General features: G+C 43.3%; 2 protein-coding genes and 1 long non-coding RNA gene across 3 annotated transcripts; 2 read left to right on the top strand and 1 right to left on the bottom strand.

The window, feature by feature from the left end:
* Positions 1–47: 47 nt before the first annotated feature.
* LOC143366735 (modular serine protease-like) lies at positions 48–7938 on the top strand. The gene is made up of 9 exons (XM_076808058.1): positions 48–246; positions 952–1321; positions 3129–3233; positions 3506–3723; positions 4894–5109; positions 5475–5639; positions 6043–6341; positions 6680–6836; positions 7401–7938. The coding sequence occupies exons 1-9, from the start codon at positions 189–191 to the stop codon at positions 7586–7588; spliced, it is 1776 nt and encodes a 591-aa protein (XP_076664173.1). The 5' UTR covers positions 48–188; the 3' UTR covers positions 7589–7938.
* A 1885-nt stretch (positions 7939–9823) lies between these two features.
* LOC143366770 (uncharacterized) lies at positions 9824–10646 on the top strand. The gene is made up of 2 exons (XR_013084807.1): positions 9824–10260; positions 10413–10646. It is a non-coding gene; the product is annotated as an uncharacterized LOC143366770 (long non-coding RNA).
* Positions 10647–18514: 7868 nt separating this feature from the next.
* Positions 18515–20707, bottom strand: LOC143367422 (NAD kinase 2, mitochondrial). The gene is made up of 4 exons (XM_076809220.1): positions 20320–20707; positions 19249–19333; positions 18899–19157; positions 18515–18773 (listed from the first exon to the last, which is right to left on the bottom strand). Exons 1-4 carry the CDS (start codon positions 20493–20495, stop codon positions 18544–18546), a joined length of 750 nt encoding a protein of 249 aa, XP_076665335.1. The 5' UTR covers positions 20496–20707; the 3' UTR covers positions 18515–18543.
* Positions 20708–20952: the final 245 nt, after the last annotated feature.

Consider the following 20952-nt stretch of genomic DNA (forward strand, 5'->3'; position numbering starts at 1 on the left):
CCGGTTTCGCCTTATCCGTCGCGGACGTTTTCGTCGCTTCGCGGAATAATAGCCCAGGGTTATCGAGGGGCACTCCAGGAGCTCGTCGACGAGCTACGCATCCAGCTACTGTCTCGTCGCGGGTCAGTCATTCGACGCCTATCAACGGCCTGTGATCACTGCGATGGTGTGACGGGAACGGCGCAGTTATGGACGCACGCGCTGCACTGTCGGTGGCCTTCTCGTTGGCGGTTTTAGTGGCGTCGCGTGAGTAGCCTTCATTATGTGCTCGATTTTCGTGGCTGGCCTCTGATCGAGGAACGGGAGGCGAACGAAAAGAAATGGAACGGGTGCACGAAGTGACGCGGCGCAGGGATGGGACTTGAGAGTTCGCGACGTGTTCGGGGTCCGAACGAAGTTTCGCTCGTTAGCGGGATCTATTTGGAAGTTTAAGCGCCCGAGAAGCGGGAAGTGGTGAATTTCTTATCTTCCGAAAGTATCTTCCCTCCGCGGCATAGCCCATGTAGTTTACTATTTTTTGAAAACCGAGTTTGCAGCCTTTTCGGGGGACGAATCATGAATAATAACGTTTGAAGAAACTTGTAATTAGTTTGGTCTCGCCTCCGCGTCAAATAATTCTGCAGTGCGCCACAATAAGATACTTGTACGTAGCTTAACTTCGTACTTTTAGAAAAATCGTCTCAAATATCTTCGTGGATCCTGCTGTTGAAGGGCAATCTCTGCATGTGTAACTTGTACCATTCGTAATTACATCCACCCATTTGCTTCGCTGTTATTTCCTATTGGAACTTGCTAGCTTGCCCACAATGTCCACGTACGCACAAGTAACTCATATCCCTCCCGGAAGGACTCGCGTGACGGAACCGATTGCACCGCGAAACGACACAATAACTTCCTCGCGATGGCGCCTAAGAGTTCATTGTCCCGCTGCAATAATTCTTATCTGGTTAGTGCCCAATGAAGCAGACGTTCGCGTGAGAAGAAGAGCAGATCCACCATGGGCTCGCCCGCAGAACTATTACCAGTCCCCTGGTCGCGGAAACAACAAATTCACTGGACAGGGGAATCACAACAAAGGCCCTCCAGGCGGTGTGCCGCCAGGACTAGCAGGCGGCGGTCCTCCAGGTTTGAGCGGTGACGGCCCTCCAGGGTTGAATAAACCGGGGAAGGGGAAACCGAATTACAACGAATACGATAATGGGCCTTCTTGGGACGGCAAACCAGATAACACCGGAGGAAAGCCATCTATAATTGACAGGGTAGATGACGACAAAACGGGAAGTTCCGCCCGTCCACCAGAAGACAAAGGGCAGAGTTGCAAGTAAGGGGATATTGAATTAATAATTGAACGGAGATGGGATGTAAGATCGCGGTGAAAGTTTAGCAGGCGGAGATTCTTTGTGGTAATAGGGCATTTAATTAAGATACCTATGACTTAACAAATTCTGTAAAATCTTCGATTGGTATGATTTAAATAACCGTGTTAATAGTACGTCGAGTGGAACTAGGGATTGCAAATCGCGAGAAATACCATAAAATTTTTACCGGTAATTCGCCAAATTTTTACCGGTAATTCGATAAATTACATATAGAAATATATAGCATATATGCGTTCATTAATTCCATCGACATCTACTACGTTATCAGTAAAAAAAACACTTCAATTACTAATAAAGACGAAAGCCGAAGTATCTCATGAGGAACCAACTCTGATCCAAAAGAAAACTAAGAATCTGAATCAGTCATGAAAAAATGGACGTATTTTCAAGTAGAAAAAGTAAGGAGAAAATATATACTATGAATCGCATATGATTTCTTAATGCCTACCCGGCCAACAAATGTAGAATCTGAGAGCGCTTTATCCGTGGCTGGATTATTTTGTACAAAAATTAGGCAGCGATCAGGAGACCAAAGTTTAGACGAATTAGGTATGTTTTTGCGTGCTTATTTGATAAAAAGAATTGCTAAATAAAAAATATTTAATTACGTATGTAAGTTAAGATTCTTTTCATTATTTTCGTGGTGACGATCCATATTAATAAGTGTTGTCAATAGTTACACAAATATATCTATTTTGTGTTATATCATTTTATATTTTATGTTCAGAATAGTTTTATTTCCATATATTTTTTATAATGCTCGATTAGAGTTAAAAAAAGTTTTTTTGTAATGTTTACCCTTATATTTTCAATACCTTAAAAAATACCGGTAAATTATCGGTAAACCGGTTTTGATTGAAAATTTTACCGAATTACCGGTAATTGAAAAATTCGGTAATTTTGCAATCCCTAAGTGGAACACCGACTGGTAAATTAATGAGCCACCGTGAGTTCGATGCTAATAACCTGCGCAAAGCTGCTACACCAAGTACGCGCTCGTTGATGGCAGAAATCCGTGATTTGTAACTCGGAAAATTAGTGTTAATCAGATGAATAGGCATAATGGACGGCAGATGCGCCAACGATAGAGCGTAGAATGATCGAACGCGACACGATATCTGTTGCATCGTTGCCTTTTCGAAAACGCGTGTCCAACGATCGAAGTAGCTGCTATGTGGAATGAATCGTGCATTCGGGTTGTTCTAATGAATTCTGCGTTAAATAAAAATTGTCGAACACGATCGAGTGAGGCTACTGATAGAAACACGATACGAAAATGACAATGGAACCAACCACTTAATTCTGCTTTATGTCAAGCGACACGCGAAACGTGTTTGACATCGGCAACGCGTTACAACGCGCGAAGCAATTTCAGATTTTGAAATAAATTCTGCTCGAAGGGATAGGTTTGTGGATGGTACATTTTTTTTTAAGTTTAACACCGCAGACTTCAAACGCGGACCAGCAAGTGATCGTTTCGTCTTTGAATCTTATATAAGATTCCACTTTGAAATCAAATTGTATGATAGCGATCGTAAGAGAGATTCGATGGAAAACAATGGGAAATCTGTTGGAAAATCGGCGGAGACAAGTTAGAGAATGAAAGGTTCGTTTAAAACAAATTCCCCGACGAAATCGTTTCACTTCTGCCGCGGTGGTCCCGCGCGAATGAAATGCGGCAATCAAGGAACGCCGTGCGCACAGCGTCTCCAAACGCGTAATCAACGTTCGTTGTCATTTCAAAAACAGGAAAAACGAATTCCGTTGTGGGAGCAATGAATGTTTGCCGGGGACCGTGAGGTGCGACAACAAATTCGATTGTCGCGATTCAAGCGACGAGTACGGCTGCGTCACGTAAGTTAACTCTTGCATTTATAAAAAAAAAAAAATGGAAAAAGAAAAAGAACAAGAAGGAAAGATAAAATAAAATAACGGCCACGAGCGAACAATGCCGCACGATTCGCGGAACTGCTGCTTCCGCGGAAACTTTCCAAGTGGCTCGCGTAAACGAATGCCGGCGCAGCGAGCGGCTAAGAAAGTAGCCGCGGCCGTAATGAATTCAATTATTCTCTTATTTGCCCGCGTTTAATTACGGCGCCGTTAATTATTCGCGCCGGACATCGCAGAAAACCGGAGAACGAAGCGGGATGCGTCCTTCCCGAACAACCCGAAGGTGGAAGTTACGAACTAGGCGGTTGCGGTAAACCTTGCTCGAAGCGTTCTGGAGATAAAGTTCCCAGAAACAGCATTCTGACTTACACCTGTCGGGGCAATTACATTTTGCACGGAAGCACCGTTTCCATTTGCGTCAACGACACATGGCACAACCAACCTTCGTGTCTGAGTGAGTCAATTTAACGACATATTTCCAGAAGTCGATAGAAATGATAAAGGTCTGCGCACACGTGTCAGTTCCGTATCAGTTCCGTGTCCGTCGTGTCAGTGGTAAGAAGAAGAGGGGCTTTCTTCTTACCACTGGCACGACGGATACGGAACTGACACGGAACGGATATGTGTGCGCAGACCTTTATGCGTCAAAGACAACGCAGACATCTCAGGAGGTTCTGAAATTAGTATGCGAGCATTTTGGAAGCTCCGAGGTCGAAACTTCTGTCGCTGTTTGTTCATTCGGTTGGACACGTGGCGTTGAGTTACGAAATAATCGGTGGCGGATTTAACGGGCTGCCGATGAGCAGTTATCGCCTGGGGCCCCTGTCTAGAAGGCCCCTAGGGTCCTATTTTAAAAAAAATTATGATTTTATCCAAACACTATATTTCTGTCCTGTACTTTTCTGTACACTTAGAACGTCTTTTTTTTGGTAAAACACCACTTCATTGTTCTGAAAAAGGGCCCCTCAGGGCGTTTGCTACCTGGGCCTTTTCCTTTAAGCGGACTAGGCAGTCGAGAAATCGATTTTTTTATTGCATTATCCGGAAGTACTGTCTTTTCAGAATAAAATGCCGCTTAGTTTATATTAAAATTCCGCGACTATTTAATTTTTTGATGAAAATCTAGAATTTCTACGGACTATATCAGAGGTTTGCCGCGAAATGGCACATGCTTTACACATCCTGTAACTTTTTCAAGTCGATCTGAACCTCCGTTCGTTCGCAACTAGCCGAAAACCAAGAGAAAAAAAGATTCGAGAAAATCGCGTTTAAAGTTTAAGACCCTTTTAGCTGCCAAATCTACAATTTTGCGAATTTTAATATAAACCAAGCGACATTTTATTCAGATAAGATAGGACTTTCAGAAAATGCAATAAAAAATCAATTTTTCAAATGCCTAGTCCCTTTAAATCCGGCACTGGAAGTAAGATATGCGAAAGAAATGATCGATGATTGAGGAGGAAAGGAAGGTAGTTTTGTGGTTTTGATCCTCAAGTTTTCCATTTGTATGGCCACGCGTCTTGAGATGTCTTTGCAAGCTTTTTCGCGCAGTAGAAGTACCTATCTGTTTACTTACGTACGTTTTTACCAATATCTTTTATTTTTCGAAATGTTATTCCACTAGAAACCTGCCCTGCCCTGAGCAGTACCACGGTGAATATTTTATGCGCCTACAAGGGAGACGAAGTGTCTTGCACCGAACGAGTTAAGCCGGGAACAGTGGCGACTTTGTCGTGCAAATCGTCCTACAAATTAGCCGTGACGAACGACCCGGGATATCGCACGGTTACTTGTCTCCAAAATGGCGAATGGGACCGTTATATTTTTCGCTGCCTTCCAGGTGATAATAATATTGTTCACAGTGTGCTATTAGATTTTGATACAGCAGAGTCACAGAAGAACTCAGAGTTCTGTTTTCTTTTTATTAATTGTACGCCTTCTTGAATATGGTAGAGTAATACAGAAGGATTCTGTTTTTAAATAGGTGAAACTTTCTTGTTAAATTCATTTTTGATCGAGATATTTATGCGGCTACTATTGAAATCATAAAGAATTTCTTTCCCAGATGTAAAGAGCGTGAAGTTCGCAAATCAGTGTCCCTTTCGTTTCAAATACTGTTAATTTAATAAAATTGCCGCGTAGATGTAATTTAATACAAGCTTCTGCCCCATTGTGCTTCTAATTTAACATGTTGTTCTCCGCCAGAGTGTGGAATACCCATTTCACAGGGTAACACGCTGGTCGTGAATGGATTCGAGGCAAAGCTCGGGTTATTTCCATGGCACGTCGGTATATACAATAAAAAAGCAGATAACGCGTACGAGCAAATATGCGGAGGCTCTCTTATAAGCAACAATCTCGTCGTATCAGGTAATTTTTTTTTTAAGAAATTAATTGTTGCGCGACGTATCATATATTCCATACCTACCATCTCTTTCATCCCTTTAATACAGATAATTTTTCAAGGAGATTAAGAAATTGCAGAGACATTAGAAAAATTCATTGTCGACAGCTTTTCGTTATAACAGAATCCTTAATAATGCTTATATTAAACTTAACTTCTGAACATTCCACGTTCTCCATCTTTCCACGGTATTGTTATTTTTAATTATATTGTACATATAAGAGAATAAGAGCAGCTAGTGGAGCACCTGATCCATAACTTTAATACGAGAAATAAGGCTGCAGGCGTAATATCTGTAATATAATTAAAAATGCGCGCATCCTGGACAATTACTATTAGCGCGACGCTATCAAACGCCTTTTCCACCAGCCGCCCATTGTTTCTACGACGAGGTGTACAATAAAGCCCGCGACAAATCGCATTTCGCCGTGGCAGCCGGGAAGCACTATCGCGATTGGAACGCCCACGAAAATTACGTGCAGAAGTCGTCGGTGTCCGAGATCACGTTGCCAGAGAGGTACATAGGTGCTAGGGCGAATTTCGCCGAAGACATAGCCCTGATCAAATTGGCCTCGCCCTTCGAATTAACCGCGCTGGTGCGACCGATCTGCATAGACTGGGACAACGTCTACGCGAGGAGCCAGCTGCAAGCGGGCCAGAGTGGCAAGGTGAGGTGCATTAATTAAAGACACCGAGCAGACGGGCGTGCTGACCGTATTTTGATTAATTTCACCCGCTGCTCCATCGTCGCTATACCCGTCTTTCCCGACGGACTTCCGGGCTTTTTAGCTTCCCTTCCCGTTCAACGACCGGTTTCAGCTGGCTAATTAAGTCACGTCGGATTATGTTTCCGTAATTAATTCCTACTCCTCGCGCCGCCATGTTTTCTATTCCCTGTAATTAATTCGCCCGTGCGAAGCTTCGCTTTTCTCGCCCCCATCGCCGCGGGAATGGACCGCTCACGGAGCAGGTGGATCGGTTTCGTTCAGCGTGTCTTTAATTGCAGTCGGCCGGATGGGGTAAGACGATCACGGGCGAGCCAAGCGAGAGCCTGCAGGAGCTGACCATGCCCTTCGTGCCCTATAATCAATGCTTGTCCGTGGTGCCCGATGATTTCCGAGGGTACATCACGTCCGACAAATTCTGCGCTGGTCGATTAAATGGTGAGTCGACGCAGATGAACGATAAGTGAAATTCATATGCCAGGAGGAAAGGATATTGTTGAAATGACGCAAGGCTCTTAATCGCTTCATTCCTTTAATTATCACGGTTATCAAGATTCCTATCTCCCAACAGTGTTCCCTGTATGAATGATTCTCGGAAATCATTTGTCTTGCATCTGTTTTTCTACACAGCCCACATAAATGATTTTAGATACGCCATTCTATTGCTTTCATTTATCAGCATTTACGTGTGTGGAATTAAATTCTCGTTGGCGGCTTCTGAGAATATCTTAATCTGCATAACGAAGATAAGATTCAGTGGCATAAGTAATTTATTATCTATAGTATTCACGATTGTATGTAGCAGGAAACTTTACTGCAATTGCAGCGCATCACTGGAATCATAACATCTTTTTTCTTCCTGCCAATTTTGCAACACTGGTGTTAGCTTAATTAATACTCTGTCGATTTAATTCCGTTCCCATAATGAACATTCAAAATGAATTCTGTTAAACCTCGCGAACTAACTGTGCTGTTTTTGTTAATGAATCGCTTAATTGATAGGCTCGAGCCTCTGCGAAGGGGATAGCGGCGGTGGCCTCTGCTTCGACACGGATGGAACTTGGTACCTGCGTGGAATTGTCAGTGTCAGTCCAGTCAAGGATAACAAATGTGATTACCACTCCTACACCGTGTTCACCTCTACTGGTTACTTCCGAGATTGGATTCGCGCCGCTTACGTAATCGCGTAAATAACTTGCACGGTCTAGCTCTCTTTGTAAATTTGCACGACATCGATCAACGGTCAAGACCAACAGCGGCCATGGCACACGGAACGGGTTGGAAGTTTGTTAGCGATGGTCGTCAACGAACGTCATCTGTTCCAACTACCGCGGAGGAACGTGTTTCTCACGGTGATACATGCATTGCCTTAATCGGCGATAAAATTAATTCCTCGACTTCAGATGCATGTTACACAGACAATTTCTACCGCTTGATAAAGATATTAGCGATGCACAGAACTGATTGATACCAGTAAATAAGTATGCAACAGAGATTATATTGTAGTTTAGCAAGAATATGTGATTAAAAAATTTCTTTTAAGAATCATTCACTTTCACGAGATTGAATTTTTATTCACTGAAATCTGCTTCAATGTTGGGGTTGCTAATAAGATGATCTTTAAAGCTTCGAGATTTTATATGTAGGTTTGATTAATGGAGATTACGAATTATACTCTTAAGCAGTTCTAAGGTCGTGGAACTCGTAATAGTATTGTTCATCTGCGGACGACTGTTAATTTCGATCTCACACAAAGCGTTTTTTGTATTAATCAAATGCACGATTTAGCGAATAGAGATACAGGTTCATGTATCTTTTGCGTCAGTTTTGAGTATGAATTTCTTTCGTTCTCGCAATAAAGGATATAGGTATTAATGAACATTTGCGTGGGAAATATACAAATCGTTCTAGTGGGAACGCGAAGCAATCGCGTTCGACCTACCACAAAGTGAATGAATCCGTTCGAAAACGCTTTGACAGACTTTTTAACGAATCCCTTTGACATTTGGTTTATCCACCGTGGATCCAAATTAGTTACAACTCGTTAGTTATATCGCAGCTCCGTTATTTACACCGCGATACCGCCGCAACGAGATCTTTAGTTCGGTGTCCAAAAGCACGGTATTTCTCGCAAGAATTATCTGCGACTTCGTCGAGTTCTCCTCGATAAATTCAACCATAAAATGTTACCGTTTACTCATTTATTAACCGATCTAAGGTGAATGCCCCAATTTCTGCTCATGTCCCCATTTTTACCCATTTCGTATTTTTCTTATTATTATATGCGTTACGTTTGTACTATAGTTGCAAAAAAATAATACATCGCTGTTTTTCATTAGCAGAAATACAGACATTTAGAGCATTATATATTTAATTACAAATTACTAATAGTTAAACATCTTGAAATATTTTTCTTAAATGGGTTGTGAATTGGTTGATTTATTATTAAAGAATTACTCATTTACTTTGCAAATTTTGATCACGAACAAATTTTTTACACCGTCTTTATGACGAGTTACCTCTTAAATCAGCAGAAATTGGGGCATTCACCTTACCTCATAATTTTCTAGTACCTTCGCGTCACAGAAATAGAAAGTAGTGTATCTCTATTATTTTGAACTCTGCAATATATACATGACTCGTTAAAAATTTGCAACCACAGTGTATTTTATTACTCTATTAATATTTGCAAGGCCAGCTGTGATTATTGCAAATATTGAAATTGGATTTCTTTGTGATACCTAAATACTGCTGGTTGAAAGTAGAAGGCATTAATTTTTTCCTCCTTCAAGCTAGTTATTAATGTTAAGTATATTATTAATTACAATTGAAGGCGAAGAGGGGGAAATATATTTTATTCTAGAATTATATTCATTACATTCCAGCATGCAGAGACTTTCGAATAACTCGCTTTAAATCCCTCTATTTGTTAATGAACGTAATTCTTTCGCTGTTATTTTTTGGCTCGTTATGAAAGTGGGGCGAGAATGTAAATGAGACGTATGAAACATTTCTAGAAATAATGGAACGAGTAGCTCAATCACGGTAGTGTGTCTAGTAACAATTAACTATTTAATTAGTACGTCTGCGATGGCGGGTGTTGAACATCAGCGGCATGCTCGCATAGAATGGTGCGCTGATCGTGTACATAATATGTTTGTGGGAATCCGCGTTTGCTTTACGTAATATTCGTGCGTTTATGGCTGACACGTGTTTGTGCATTTGTAAACGGTCGCCTACGGTCGTGCAATTAAAGAGGAAGCTGTTCGCGGATCAAATAACATTCGTACTGAATTTTTCATTTCAAGCTATCGTACGTTTTATGAATGTCCCGAATAAAAAATGAACCAATTAAATGAAACTGCCTTCTTTAAACGAGCAATTGTAATATTAGGTACTTTGTTCATAATTCTTTTTAACATTAGTGACGAGTCACCTCGTCTTTGCCGGTTAACAGGTTAAATACTCAACTACTCAATCGCAGGAGAAAAGATCTGTCACCGATTCATTATTGCTCCGTGCTTCGAAAAAAGGATAGAAACAATTGGCCCAGAACATTTGTATTCCAAAACAAAAGACCGTGTAATCGATAGTTTACACGTCAAATTTCAGCGTTGATTCCGATCCTCAAAACTAGCTCTGCAAACGTATACTTAAACGAGATTTAGGATGTCCATTTGAACGTATTTCATTATCATGCTTGAATTCGTGGCTCGTCCTGAGAGTACAGCAAAGAGACTGACAACATGCAAAACGAGATGAAGATATTCCTTGGCCTGCTGGCGATTTGGTCGATGTTCGATGTCCTTGACGTTTTGGGTGTGACGAAGTCGAGGAACCCTTCCAGCTCCGTGGAGGAGAAGTAAGTGTGCGACGCACGGTGCTTCCCCGTGATAAAATATTGGGCAAGGAGAATTGACACACAGTCAATTGGTATTTTAGATGATGAGTTCGTAGATTATTAGCCAAGGAGTTGATCGATATCGGGAAACTAACAGAAGGCATTTCTCGTAGGATTGGCAGCATAATGAGCACGACCTATCACGCAGCTAAAGACGCGATCGGGAATGTCCTAGAGACACTTCACAAATTTCAGTGATCAGAGTTCCCTCGATATCTGACAACAACCCCGGCAGTACCGTTCTTTGCATTGATACGAGGAAGAATGTTTGTATTCCCTTCGAGTCCTTTGTACATATTCAACGTTTATTTATTAAAGCTAAAAACCTGAAGAGCCTTCGGATCTTAAAATGAATTAATCAGAAATAAAATTAAACAGCCTGACCGTTAATGAGATCCAAGCCATCTCGTTGAGAGCCACCTCAAAGTCAGGGTACGTCGATGCTGTTTAAATCTGTCTGTTTTACTAGTTCGCCGTTCACCTTTCCTGAGCGGCTTCGCTACACTTGAGGAATTTTACCTACCTCCCCCCCCCCTCACGTGTAAACACATCGTCGCCAATTTATTTCACCGCGGGGAGCGTTTTAAAAGCGGTGGTCCATCGTGGCTTCCTTTCCTCCCCGTTCTTCTACGTTCTCGTACTTCCACGTCCACCACCTACCCGCGTTCTTGTCACCCCCTTTCCTCTACCAGCCACCACCTCGCTGTCTTCTCCGTTAACTTACTTCCGGTTCCTTCCCTTTCTGTTTTTGAAAGAGCTCCAGGTACTTCACCCCCTCCGCTTCGCTCCTACACTTTGTTCCCTCCTCTTTTCCTACCCCGTGCTTCCCGTTTATTTGTTCCTCCCTGTCTGTCCTTCACCGCCGCCGTACACCCAGCTTTTTACCCCTCTTTCTCGTTCGGCTTCCGTCTTGCGATTTACGAGGCTGCGGAACAGCCGCAGGCTTCGAAACGGAGAAAGCCCTACCCCATCCCTCCCGTGGATAAGTGGTCGTTTTGTGTCTACGCCGGCCAGAGGGTGGTATTTCTTGTTCGGTGATTAATGCTGAGCTTTATAGCGCGCGGTATTATCGGGGAATATAATATTTATGTAAGTGCCAGAATGGACGCTGGTCGAAACGGTGCTGTAGTTGCTATAAATTGGCTCGTTGTAGCGATGCCGCGTAACGAGGCATCCGAAGATAATTCCCGTTTCGTCGCTGCAGAAGGTGGCTTTTAATTTTGTTCCTGGTAGAACAGCTCGTGCATATATCAGGGATACGTGTACCTCGAGAGACTCGAAAGTACGAAAAGGAGCAAGGACTCTGCAATTTTTGTATTTACCGTAACAGAATTTGTAATCGAAGGCGCAAGGGGTTACTGTTCCCATTACTAATAATTTCAGCGAATAAGAAACGAACAACTATCTTCAACAATAATTCACCCATCCGTCTGCTCCTTTCGAGAAGAGTCTCCTTTAAGTCCTTGCTTTTGAAATCTTTTAATAGGAATTGCCCGCCTCGGACGGTGCCTTAACTCACTGATAATATTATCGTAGCCCGTGAAACTCGACGAACTTTTGATACGCGTCCTGAAACGAATCAAGTTATTCCAGGGCTCAGATACGGCAGACTGTGACTTCTCCTAGGATGTTAACTGCTTATAAGTTGATTGTCGTTACGTTCAAGTAGATTTCGAGCAATTGCGTCCGCGGCAATTAGCTTCGAACTGGAAAGAAGAAGCTGGATCGTGGCGGGAGGGATCTTTCTGTACAATTCCGCTCGCGTTCGGTCGCCGATAATTCAACTTCTCTAAAAAAGAAAATCGTTGCACACGATCGGCTCCGCCCGCTCGACGGTTCTCGCTGTAAACCGAATTCCGTCTCGCTTCGATGAGACAGCAAAACAAAGTGGTCTATCGGCGTTAACCCACCCCACTCCACCCCCCCCCCACACCCCTCCGTTTGCCGACGAAGAATCGCGTTACTTTTGTCGGGCTCGTTGCGATTTCCGATTCCGTTCGATTTGTCGTCTCGACCGATTCCGTTCGTCCGCTGAACTTGCAAATGCGGAGGCAGGTGCATCGATCGCCGACGTGGTGCACGACACTCGGTTGGAGCGGGGTTGGAGGCGCAGAGGCAGCGGTGCACAGAGAAGCGACCGAGAAGAGGGTTGGAGAAGGAACGGGGCGAAAGAAGCGAGCAGCAGCGGCGGAAACAGAAACAAAAGGAGAGCCAACGAATGAAAGAGAAACGGATAGAGGGGCGGGCAGGGCACACAGGGGCCGGTGGGGGGGGGGGAGGAGGGGCAGGAAATTGATCAAAAAGGAAGAAAACGGGAAACAAATGATGGGCGCGAGGAGGATACGCGTGGAATCGGCAACAGCGCGAGAGGGATGGAAACAGGTGTATACCGAAACGTAGAACAGAGAGCGTTTAAAGTTTAAAGGGAAGACAATGGCGGTTTGATCGGCAGGCGACGCGATCAATGCGAAGCGAAAGGTGTTAAGGGCGACAGGGACAGAGTTTACGATACAGACGTGACTTTCTCGCTATTTTACAGACTGTAATTTCTGAACATCTTTCCTTTATGTGCGAAGGAGGAAGGGCTACGAAATTCTAACTACATCTTCTGGGAGAACGAAGGGAGCACAAGTTTCTGCGCATTCTGCGAGAATGAGGAATAATTGCAATCAGTATTCCGTAGTTGTATTAGGCGTTTTGGTATCTCTGTGTGGTAACCTTTATAATTATGCAATAAGTTCTGGCAGGAAGGTCGCGCGACCCTTCCAGGTTAACGGGGTTGTTCCAGAAGAAGGCTGTTACGAGAGGAAGCAGAAAGACGTACGACTGGAGGTAAACGAAAGAGAGGCGAGGCTCATTTCCCTTTCGCCACACCCAATGAATTTTGAGGGCAAATCGTCGGAGCGAACGAACTACGGAAGGACCGAAAGAGATCAAGGGAGATCCACTCTCGTTCTCCCTCCTCGTGATTCGCTTCTCACCCCTTTTTCTTCTCCTCTCCTCACGCGTACCTGTTACTAGTAATGGGAGCGATACCACTGAATTATTTTCACTTGTTACGTGATATCGTATAAAAGTTGCAAGCCGAATTTCTGCTACATCTTGTAATTTATAGCGACACCACGGTCGAAGACGTACTTACGCGCTGCATTATGGATACTGTAATATGTATAATACATCGCGCAAAGAATGTCACTTCATACTAGTACTTACTTGAGTTTAGTTTAAGAAAATTTGGTAGTACATATTCGTGGCTCGAGATACTTCGTTCTGCATTATTTATTCGGAATTCGAATGTTGCGAACAAGTAGCGACATTATTCCCATCACTACCTGTTACCTTTTACATCCAACTCTTCCTCGCCTGCAATTGCTCGTATTCGTTTCACCCATCCCAGTTTTGGACGGGGCGAACTTGCGATTTTATCGCGGCGGAGACGCTTCATCGAGCGGAAGGAACCGGAGATTGTCACGCAAATGAATTTGAAGTATTGCCATTTTACAGCTCTACCTGTCTCCGGCTGGTGGTAATCCAACGTCTTTCTTTTTCGTCGCCCATTATCTTACCTCCTGCTAGCTGCGGTCTTAGTCTTTGGACCTGCGCAAATAGCAGTCAAATGTCTTACTCGCGTACGTAATAATTTAAGTAAATACAATCACTGACAAAGAATCCAACTGTGGCAATACCCAAGTTCAAACCCTTCAGTAATTCACCTGAACCACAAGGGAAATAAAGGAATACACAATATGAACGGTGCACACGTTCATAGCTCGGAAAAATTGTATTTTCGAGCCCAACTGGCTACTGAAAGGCAGAAAGACAGCTTTAAGCGCAAGGAACAACTTACGGGGGAAGTACACCTTGAAGCTCGGAAAAAAGTGAAATTTTTTTGAATTTTTTTTAGATATCCATACTTCGTAGGAAAGTTATTGATATAGGGCTTAAATGTGCATGCAGTGGACAGTATTTTAGAATTTTTGTGTGATAAAATATACAGTTTTAATCAAGTTATAGTGGTGGCCGTTAGAGCGCGACGCGTCGAACACGATCTGATGGTTTCCCACTCTATTCACGTTGCGTTCATCTGAGAAAAAAAGGAGAGCATTTTTTAAATCTATATTAATATAGTTACAGTTAAGCGTACGGAAATGAAAAATAAATTATTTTTACTATTTTTTCCACCCCAAAATATATGGATTTTTTCCTTAAACTGACTCGAAATTTTAGAACTTTCCCCTTTAAGCTCCGCCATTTCTCCAAAAATTATTGTAATTAAATTTCCGTACGCTTAAAAAATTACAGGACGTGTAGAACATGTGTCATTTCGGCGCAAACCTCTGATATGGTCTGTAAAAATTCGGGATTTTCATAAAAAAATCCGGTGACTTCTTAATTTTGTTTATGAAAGTCTCGAATTTTTACGGACCATATCAGAGGTTTGCGCCGAAATGGCACATGTTCTACACATGTTGCCGCTTGACGTTTTTAGCTGTCAAATCTACAGTTTTGCGAATTTTACTATAAACCAAGCGGCATTTTATTGAGAAAAGATAGTAGTTTCGGAAAATGCAATAAAAATCGATTTTTCGACTGCCTAGTCCTGTTAAGGGCGGATCCAGAGGTGGCGATAGGTGCGATCGCCCCCCCAAGAGTGATAAAATAGAAAAATATTATGACACTGTGTACTATTCTGTACAAAAAGTTAATGTAAATTTAATTATTTAGGTTATAGTATCAGATAGAGATATTAAAATATAAATTACAAGCAAATTTTAAATCTTGTAAAAGAAGGTTAAAAAATGTACTTATGTACTTTTACATATTTCACCCCCTCCAAGAAAGGCTCCTGAATCCGTCACTGTAAAAGCTCAAGCCTTTATAGCCGGATTGTAAGAAAAGAACGTTACGTGTACAAAAGTGTCGAAATTCACTAAGGCCTCGCCAGAAACAAAATCACGAATTTCGCTGCAACCCCCAAAGCACAATATCCATCAAATGTTCGCGCGAAGCCGATGTAGCGTACGCAGAGGGATGCGGGGCAAGAGTGAATCGAATTACACAGGCACGCAGGTGGCTTAATACGCTAAAGTGGAAAGAATTTCCATTGCCCTGAAAAAATGACGTTAACGAAATCCTCGTCGTTCCTTTCCGTTTTTCCCTTACTCTTCCCTTTTTCTCATCGCGATTCTTTGTTACCACCTAGCCCGGCTATCTCTTCCCGCCATTCCTCTTGCCCTTCTTGCCCGTTTTATTTCGCCCGTCTCTCGTTCAACGATCCTCCAGCTACCTTCCGACCTTTTCGAATTAACGTTTCACCACGGATCCGCAAATAAATTTCGCGGAACCACTATTACCGGCCCGCCAGCGAAGGAAGTAAATCGTCGGATAAGAGGAAACGGGCACGACGGTTATCATTGAAGAATTTATGTGGTTCCGAACATCCATTAACTGCTTCGAATGTCCCTTTCCCGGGGACAACTAAATCGGGGCCGAGGCATCCCCTTCAAAAGCTCAGTGGTTCCGAGTGTCCTGTCGTCGCGACGATTTCACGCAACGTTAACGTATTCGATGTCCTCTCGCGAGTTTGCTCATGGCGGGCACTGCGGTATATCGAATCGAGCGGCTCCCCATTCGCGACACGTTCGCAGAATAAATAAAATGGGTCGTACGAATATTTAGATTTGTAACTTTGACGAACGCTGCGGAAGCTGGATGAGTTGAGCAGAATTTCCTGTAACCGAGGGCACTGCCCATTCAGGCGGAACGTTTGGGCGACGTACGCAAATAGAATGCGAAATGTCAATTACGCCGTTCGCACAGTGCTTTATTAAATTCCGTTTCAGTTATTAGAGCTCGCAGAAAGTTCTGGAAATGCCCCAGGTACGATACCGCCTCATTAAAGGGCGGCAAGAATGTAGAGGTCCGGGTGGCGGGGTGTGCGGGATCAACGAGCGCAGTTTAAAATCATTCCCTCATTCTCTGCTGATCAAACTTTGTATATTATATTACACAGTATTCCAATTAAGTATGTATTGAAACCGCAGGAAGGTCGAGTTTTCGAGTTCCCTCTTAGCTCCTTGTTTGCTCTGCTAATTTCTTCGATTCCCGTTACAATAGTTCTCACCCTGGTGCACGCTATATTGATTTCCCGCCGCCTCGTGCTTCGAATGCCAACGGGGTAAAAATGTCGAAACTGTTCGTTACGTTGTATCAAGATACTCTCCTAGGCCCTCGGCGAATATTTACGACGAGCACGTTCTGGTCCTCACGGCCGCGAAATTTTCAACTCCGTTTTCCTTCGGTCGAGTCTTTATGGGGCTGGGAGCGTTCAAAAGTTCCGCCGAGAAGACAGGCGCGTTCAATTACGAAGTACAAAGGGTTGGTCGATGTCGTCCGTTGTTCTTGGTTAGTCGCACGTTTGTTTGCCCTCGATGAGACCGTCTGGGGTGGATCTCCTCCATTGTTCTTACGGATTGGATCTTCCGCAAGGATTAATGAGACTCGCTCTTGGTGTGTCAGCCATCCGATCGGGGAAACCAGTCTTAATAAGTTAACGATCCTCTGTGCAATTCTTGAGAATTCACTCTAATTAATGCTCACGTGCCTTCTTTTCGCCTGCTTTTGCTGTATTTCTTTGCAGCACTGCGAGTTAAAAGATTACCCAGATATATTTTCAGCTCCTTAAATTCCGTGAAAGTCTTATGGACTCTTATTTCTAAACTATCACTGCAGAATGATTAAAATAATACTACATTCGTATCTTAGTAGCTGATAAAATTACGCTAATTTAGACAAAAATTTTGACGTTTGAATGGTAATCCATAAGCTAGTCGGAAATTAGGTGTAAGCTAACTGTGGAGGTGAAGAACTTAACTGTTTTAGGTATTCCTTAAACGCTAAGCTCCTTGAAGTTTTAGAGAACAATGTTGTTAACGTTACAAGGAGTCCATTGGCAGACTCGAAGATGCTGGTTTCCCTGGCCTTCGATTTCAATAACAGTAAAGTTTTCGGCACACTCTGTCCGCTCGCATAAAGCCCGACTTTTTACACCTTCCCAACTCTTTTACAACGGTTGCTTTACGTGCCTGCCCCGAAAATGTCGGTAGCGAGTGCTTTACTTAGTATCCTGTGTCTCAAGCACCCACAATTTGCGCTCCGAGGAGTACGAAAACAGTGCACTTAGTGGTAGGTATACTGGGTGTGCCTTTAGTTAACAAATTTTACATTCCGTTTAATCGCTGCCTCGAGTTACTTGCGAACGGGAGAAAATTCTTTACAAAACTCGTACTCTTTTCTATGTATTTAGTGAGTAAATATTCTTCTCCGTTCCTAAAGTTCTTGCCATTTTTACTATTATCACCTACTCATTACCAATTTCGTAAGTACACTTTATCATAAAGTGGCGGTGGTGCGCTCACTGCAATCAAGTTGGTTTACTTTGAACATGGAGATACACGTTTGATTCAACGGGACGATCGAACCACCCTGTATACAGATCCCCAGACTCCAGAATGTGCGAGCATCCCCGCATGTTTATTCGTACACAGCTACGTAGCATGAACACCTGATCTCGAAGGTCGGCGTGTCTGCGGTTCAACCGAAACCGAAATTACGGGGTTAATGGATGTCTGGACGGTAGGTTGCCCTCCTTGCAAGGAAACGGAAAACGGAGCTGGAAAGGTATTTCACCCTCCTCGTTATTGTAGAAAAAGAGCAGGCCGCCCTTTGCCACCGAATAACCGCCCCTTCGCGTATCCCTTGGCTCCGGACTCTACCTTCATTTTCGGAACAAATGCCGCGCAATTATTTCTTACTTCGCCCCACGCCTCCTCCATTAGAGATAAATAAGAAATCGGACTGTATCGACGGCAAGGCCTGGGAGATTGCGAAGGGGAAAGCCTCCTTGGATCTTTTATCCTTCCCAAAAGAGAAATTGTGCCATTGATCAACCGAACAGCACGTAAATCACGTAATAAAGTAAAAACGCAATTAGATTACAACGTATAATTCAGGATCTCTTCCACAATGGATCAGTGTGCAACTCGCAAAATTATTCTCAATAAAATTTCTAAGTCCCGCAGTGCATATACAATTCCACATATTTTTTCTTTAAATTCAGTGCACAGACGGTTTCAATTACAAGGCAAAGTACTCGCAGTTGATTGCTTGCATTGATTCAAATTTTGGTACGAGATACTTCAGAGAATTTGATTTTTAATATCGCAAGTCTTGCATAGATAGGTATCACGTTAGAATAATGTTCTTCAGAGAGAACTCAGGCCTGATGTCAAAGGAAGCAAGTGTGCCATCGTTGAAAGGTAAAGATAAGCTTCCGTCTATGATGAGGCCAGCGTCAAATCCACAAGACTTTACAGTGATCCTATCGCACATTTGCCTGTCCATCCAGCACTTGGACTTTGCGCAACGCGCAGCACGGTGTACCTCGCGGATCATGTACGTCACTCGTAAATCTTCTGCAATGTACCCGAACAGCAGATATTATTTTACAAAATCTCCATTAATTCGACAAACGATCCTGTGATCATTACTACTTGTTCCTTTGACTCCAGTTATTAAGAGTGCCGTTCGATCTAGCTACCTGGGTGGTAAGACAGAGTTCGATTGTATTTGTACACCATTTCATTGGTTTCCTGCGGATTTAACTTCCTGCCCGTGGCTATTTCAACGATGCTCTGAATGGTAGCAGGTGACTGACGGTTCATAGACGTGTACCAGGATGCAGAGCCTGATCCCGTGCACACGCATACGCCAGAGGATCGAATCTTATGCTCCTCCTGATCTTCCACTCGGACCACCAACGTAATCGGCCTCGCTGCCAAAAACTCGCCCATGAATACCTGGACGGAATGTTAATTAACTTTAAATATACACCGCTGGCGTCGGGGGGGAAATTTCGCGCAGGGCCAGAAAAGTGAATGGAAACTCAACTTCGTTTAACGCCAGCCAGGGCAAAGTTCTCTGACGTGGCTGAAGAGCGTCCGCTATCTTCCTCTGCGTCGATCGCACAAGGGCTCTGCGAATTTCAACTAGTTTCATTTAATACCCACTTAATATCGCGCCCCTGCAAGATAGCAATGCGATTTCGTACGCAACTCAGAAGTTACGACTTCTTTGCGCTAAGTTCTTTGCGCCACTACGCGGATATTGTAATTTGCGAGTTATAACTGCCGAAGTTGTAACGCCCGGCGAGCGTATAACTTGAAAGCTGCTCGGCGGAGTGGGCCAGCCGCGATATGAAGAAGCATCGCGGTCTTTATGAAAACGCAGAATCGACGATACGCGTGGCTTACTTAAAAACTTAAGGAAATAGATTGCCCCGCGTAAAAGCTCTGTTAAACGAGTCCTCGGGAAGATATCCCATTCATGGGCGTCCACAAGGGGGGCAGTCGCCCCCTGACTTAAGAAAAAGTTGCTTATTTTTAAAAATTAATCTTTATTAAGCTTGTACTAAAAAAGGGAATAATTTTAAATTTCAATTTTACATTTTCGAACTATTTTTCAAAGTTACCCCCTCCCTCCCGCTGGAAATAAGTCTGCGGACGCCCTTGCTATCCCAAAACTCCTTTACATTCAAAACTAGGTAAATCTTTAATCCAACCTATTCTTCCGTTCGGTAAACAGCGTTGGATTGATTGCTGAATCACTATTTCGGCCGGTGAATTTCGGATGCTTTGTATTGCTCCTCTAAAACGGCTTGCTAGGATAAAAACGCGAAATGCGTGTGTAATCCTTTTAAACTCTCTTTATATTTGTCGGAATTTGAATGAAAAGAAAAAAATCTGTCCACGGGTTGCACGCTTGTGGGAAGAACGGTGGAGATTGAAAGACTGCGAATGCTAAGAAAGAAAAGAAGGAAAGAAAGGAAAAAAGAGCCCCGCGCGTATGCATTTCCCTACAGCCGTCGAATCGCGGGGTCGCGAATAAAAATGCACATATTGATTCCTGACAGGGGAGAACAAGCTTAGATCAGAGAGGATGACTTCTCTATAATACACCCACTCGGCTCTTTTCTCTCCTTTTGTACGGCTCTTCTCGTGTATGTGAAAAGGTCGTCTGTAAAGTCCCTCCCCATTCATTACTGTACGTATGCGACTTCGCATCAATAACGTGTATTCCCCTGAATGGAGTTTTTCAAATATGGTCTCGGTATCCACGGCGTACTTCGATGGCAGCATAAAACAGCTAATTGTGGGCGGGAGAATCGTATTGATACCAAACACCGGCTTTGTGTTGTCCGTAATTAGTTTGGATGCAAGCAGGAACGTGCCATCGCCGCCGATTGGTATCACCAGATCCGCCCAATTCACGCATTTCGCCGCATCCACGATTCTGATCAACACAACATATTAAACGTTCGCGACGAAAAACTAACGAGGAATAATTTATGTTTCCCGCATCCACCATTGGCTATTCGCGCGAATACAGTCGCGTTTCGATCGACTTCGGATCTGTGAAAAATCTTGCTTGGGTGTGCCTAATAACTGTTCGAACAAATATCGTTTTAATTAAAAGTTAAAAAAAACTTATGTCGGCACTGCAGCACCCATTACTCGAATAAAATTCCGTGCCTCTTAGTTCGTCTTTTGTACTCGTTATAGGAGGTATCGGTGACGCGTTGTGGGGTGCAAAAAT

Source organism: Andrena cerasifolii, chromosome 3 (assembly GCF_050908995.1).
Source record: "Andrena cerasifolii isolate SP2316 chromosome 3, iyAndCera1_principal, whole genome shotgun sequence".
Taxonomy (NCBI): domain Eukaryota; kingdom Metazoa; phylum Arthropoda; class Insecta; order Hymenoptera; family Andrenidae; genus Andrena; species Andrena cerasifolii.

Excerpts from the sequence above, each read along its gene's own strand:
- LOC143366735 (XM_076808058.1), top strand. The coding sequence starts at position 189 with ATGGACGCACGCGCTGCACTGTCGGTGGCCTTCTCGTTGGCGGTTTTA. Across the intron at positions 3,724-4,893 it reads CAACCAACCTTCGTGTCTGA|AAACCTGCCCTGCCCTGAGC; the intron begins GTGAGTCAATTT and ends TTATTCCACTAG. Across the intron at positions 6,837-7,400 it reads CTGCGCTGGTCGATTAAATG|GCTCGAGCCTCTGCGAAGGG; the intron begins GTGAGTCGACGC and ends CTTAATTGATAG.
- LOC143367422 (XM_076809220.1), bottom strand. The coding sequence starts at position 20,495 with ATGCTGCCATCGAAGTACGCCGTGGATACCGAGACCATATTTGAAAAA. Across the intron at positions 19,158-19,248 it reads CCTGGCTGGCGTTAAACGAA|GTATTCATGGGCGAGTTTTT; the intron begins GTTGAGTTTCCA and ends CATTCCGTCCAG. Across the intron at positions 18,774-18,898 it reads AACTCTGTCTTACCACCCAG|AAGATTTACGAGTGACGTAC; the intron begins GTAGCTAGATCG and ends GGTACATTGCAG.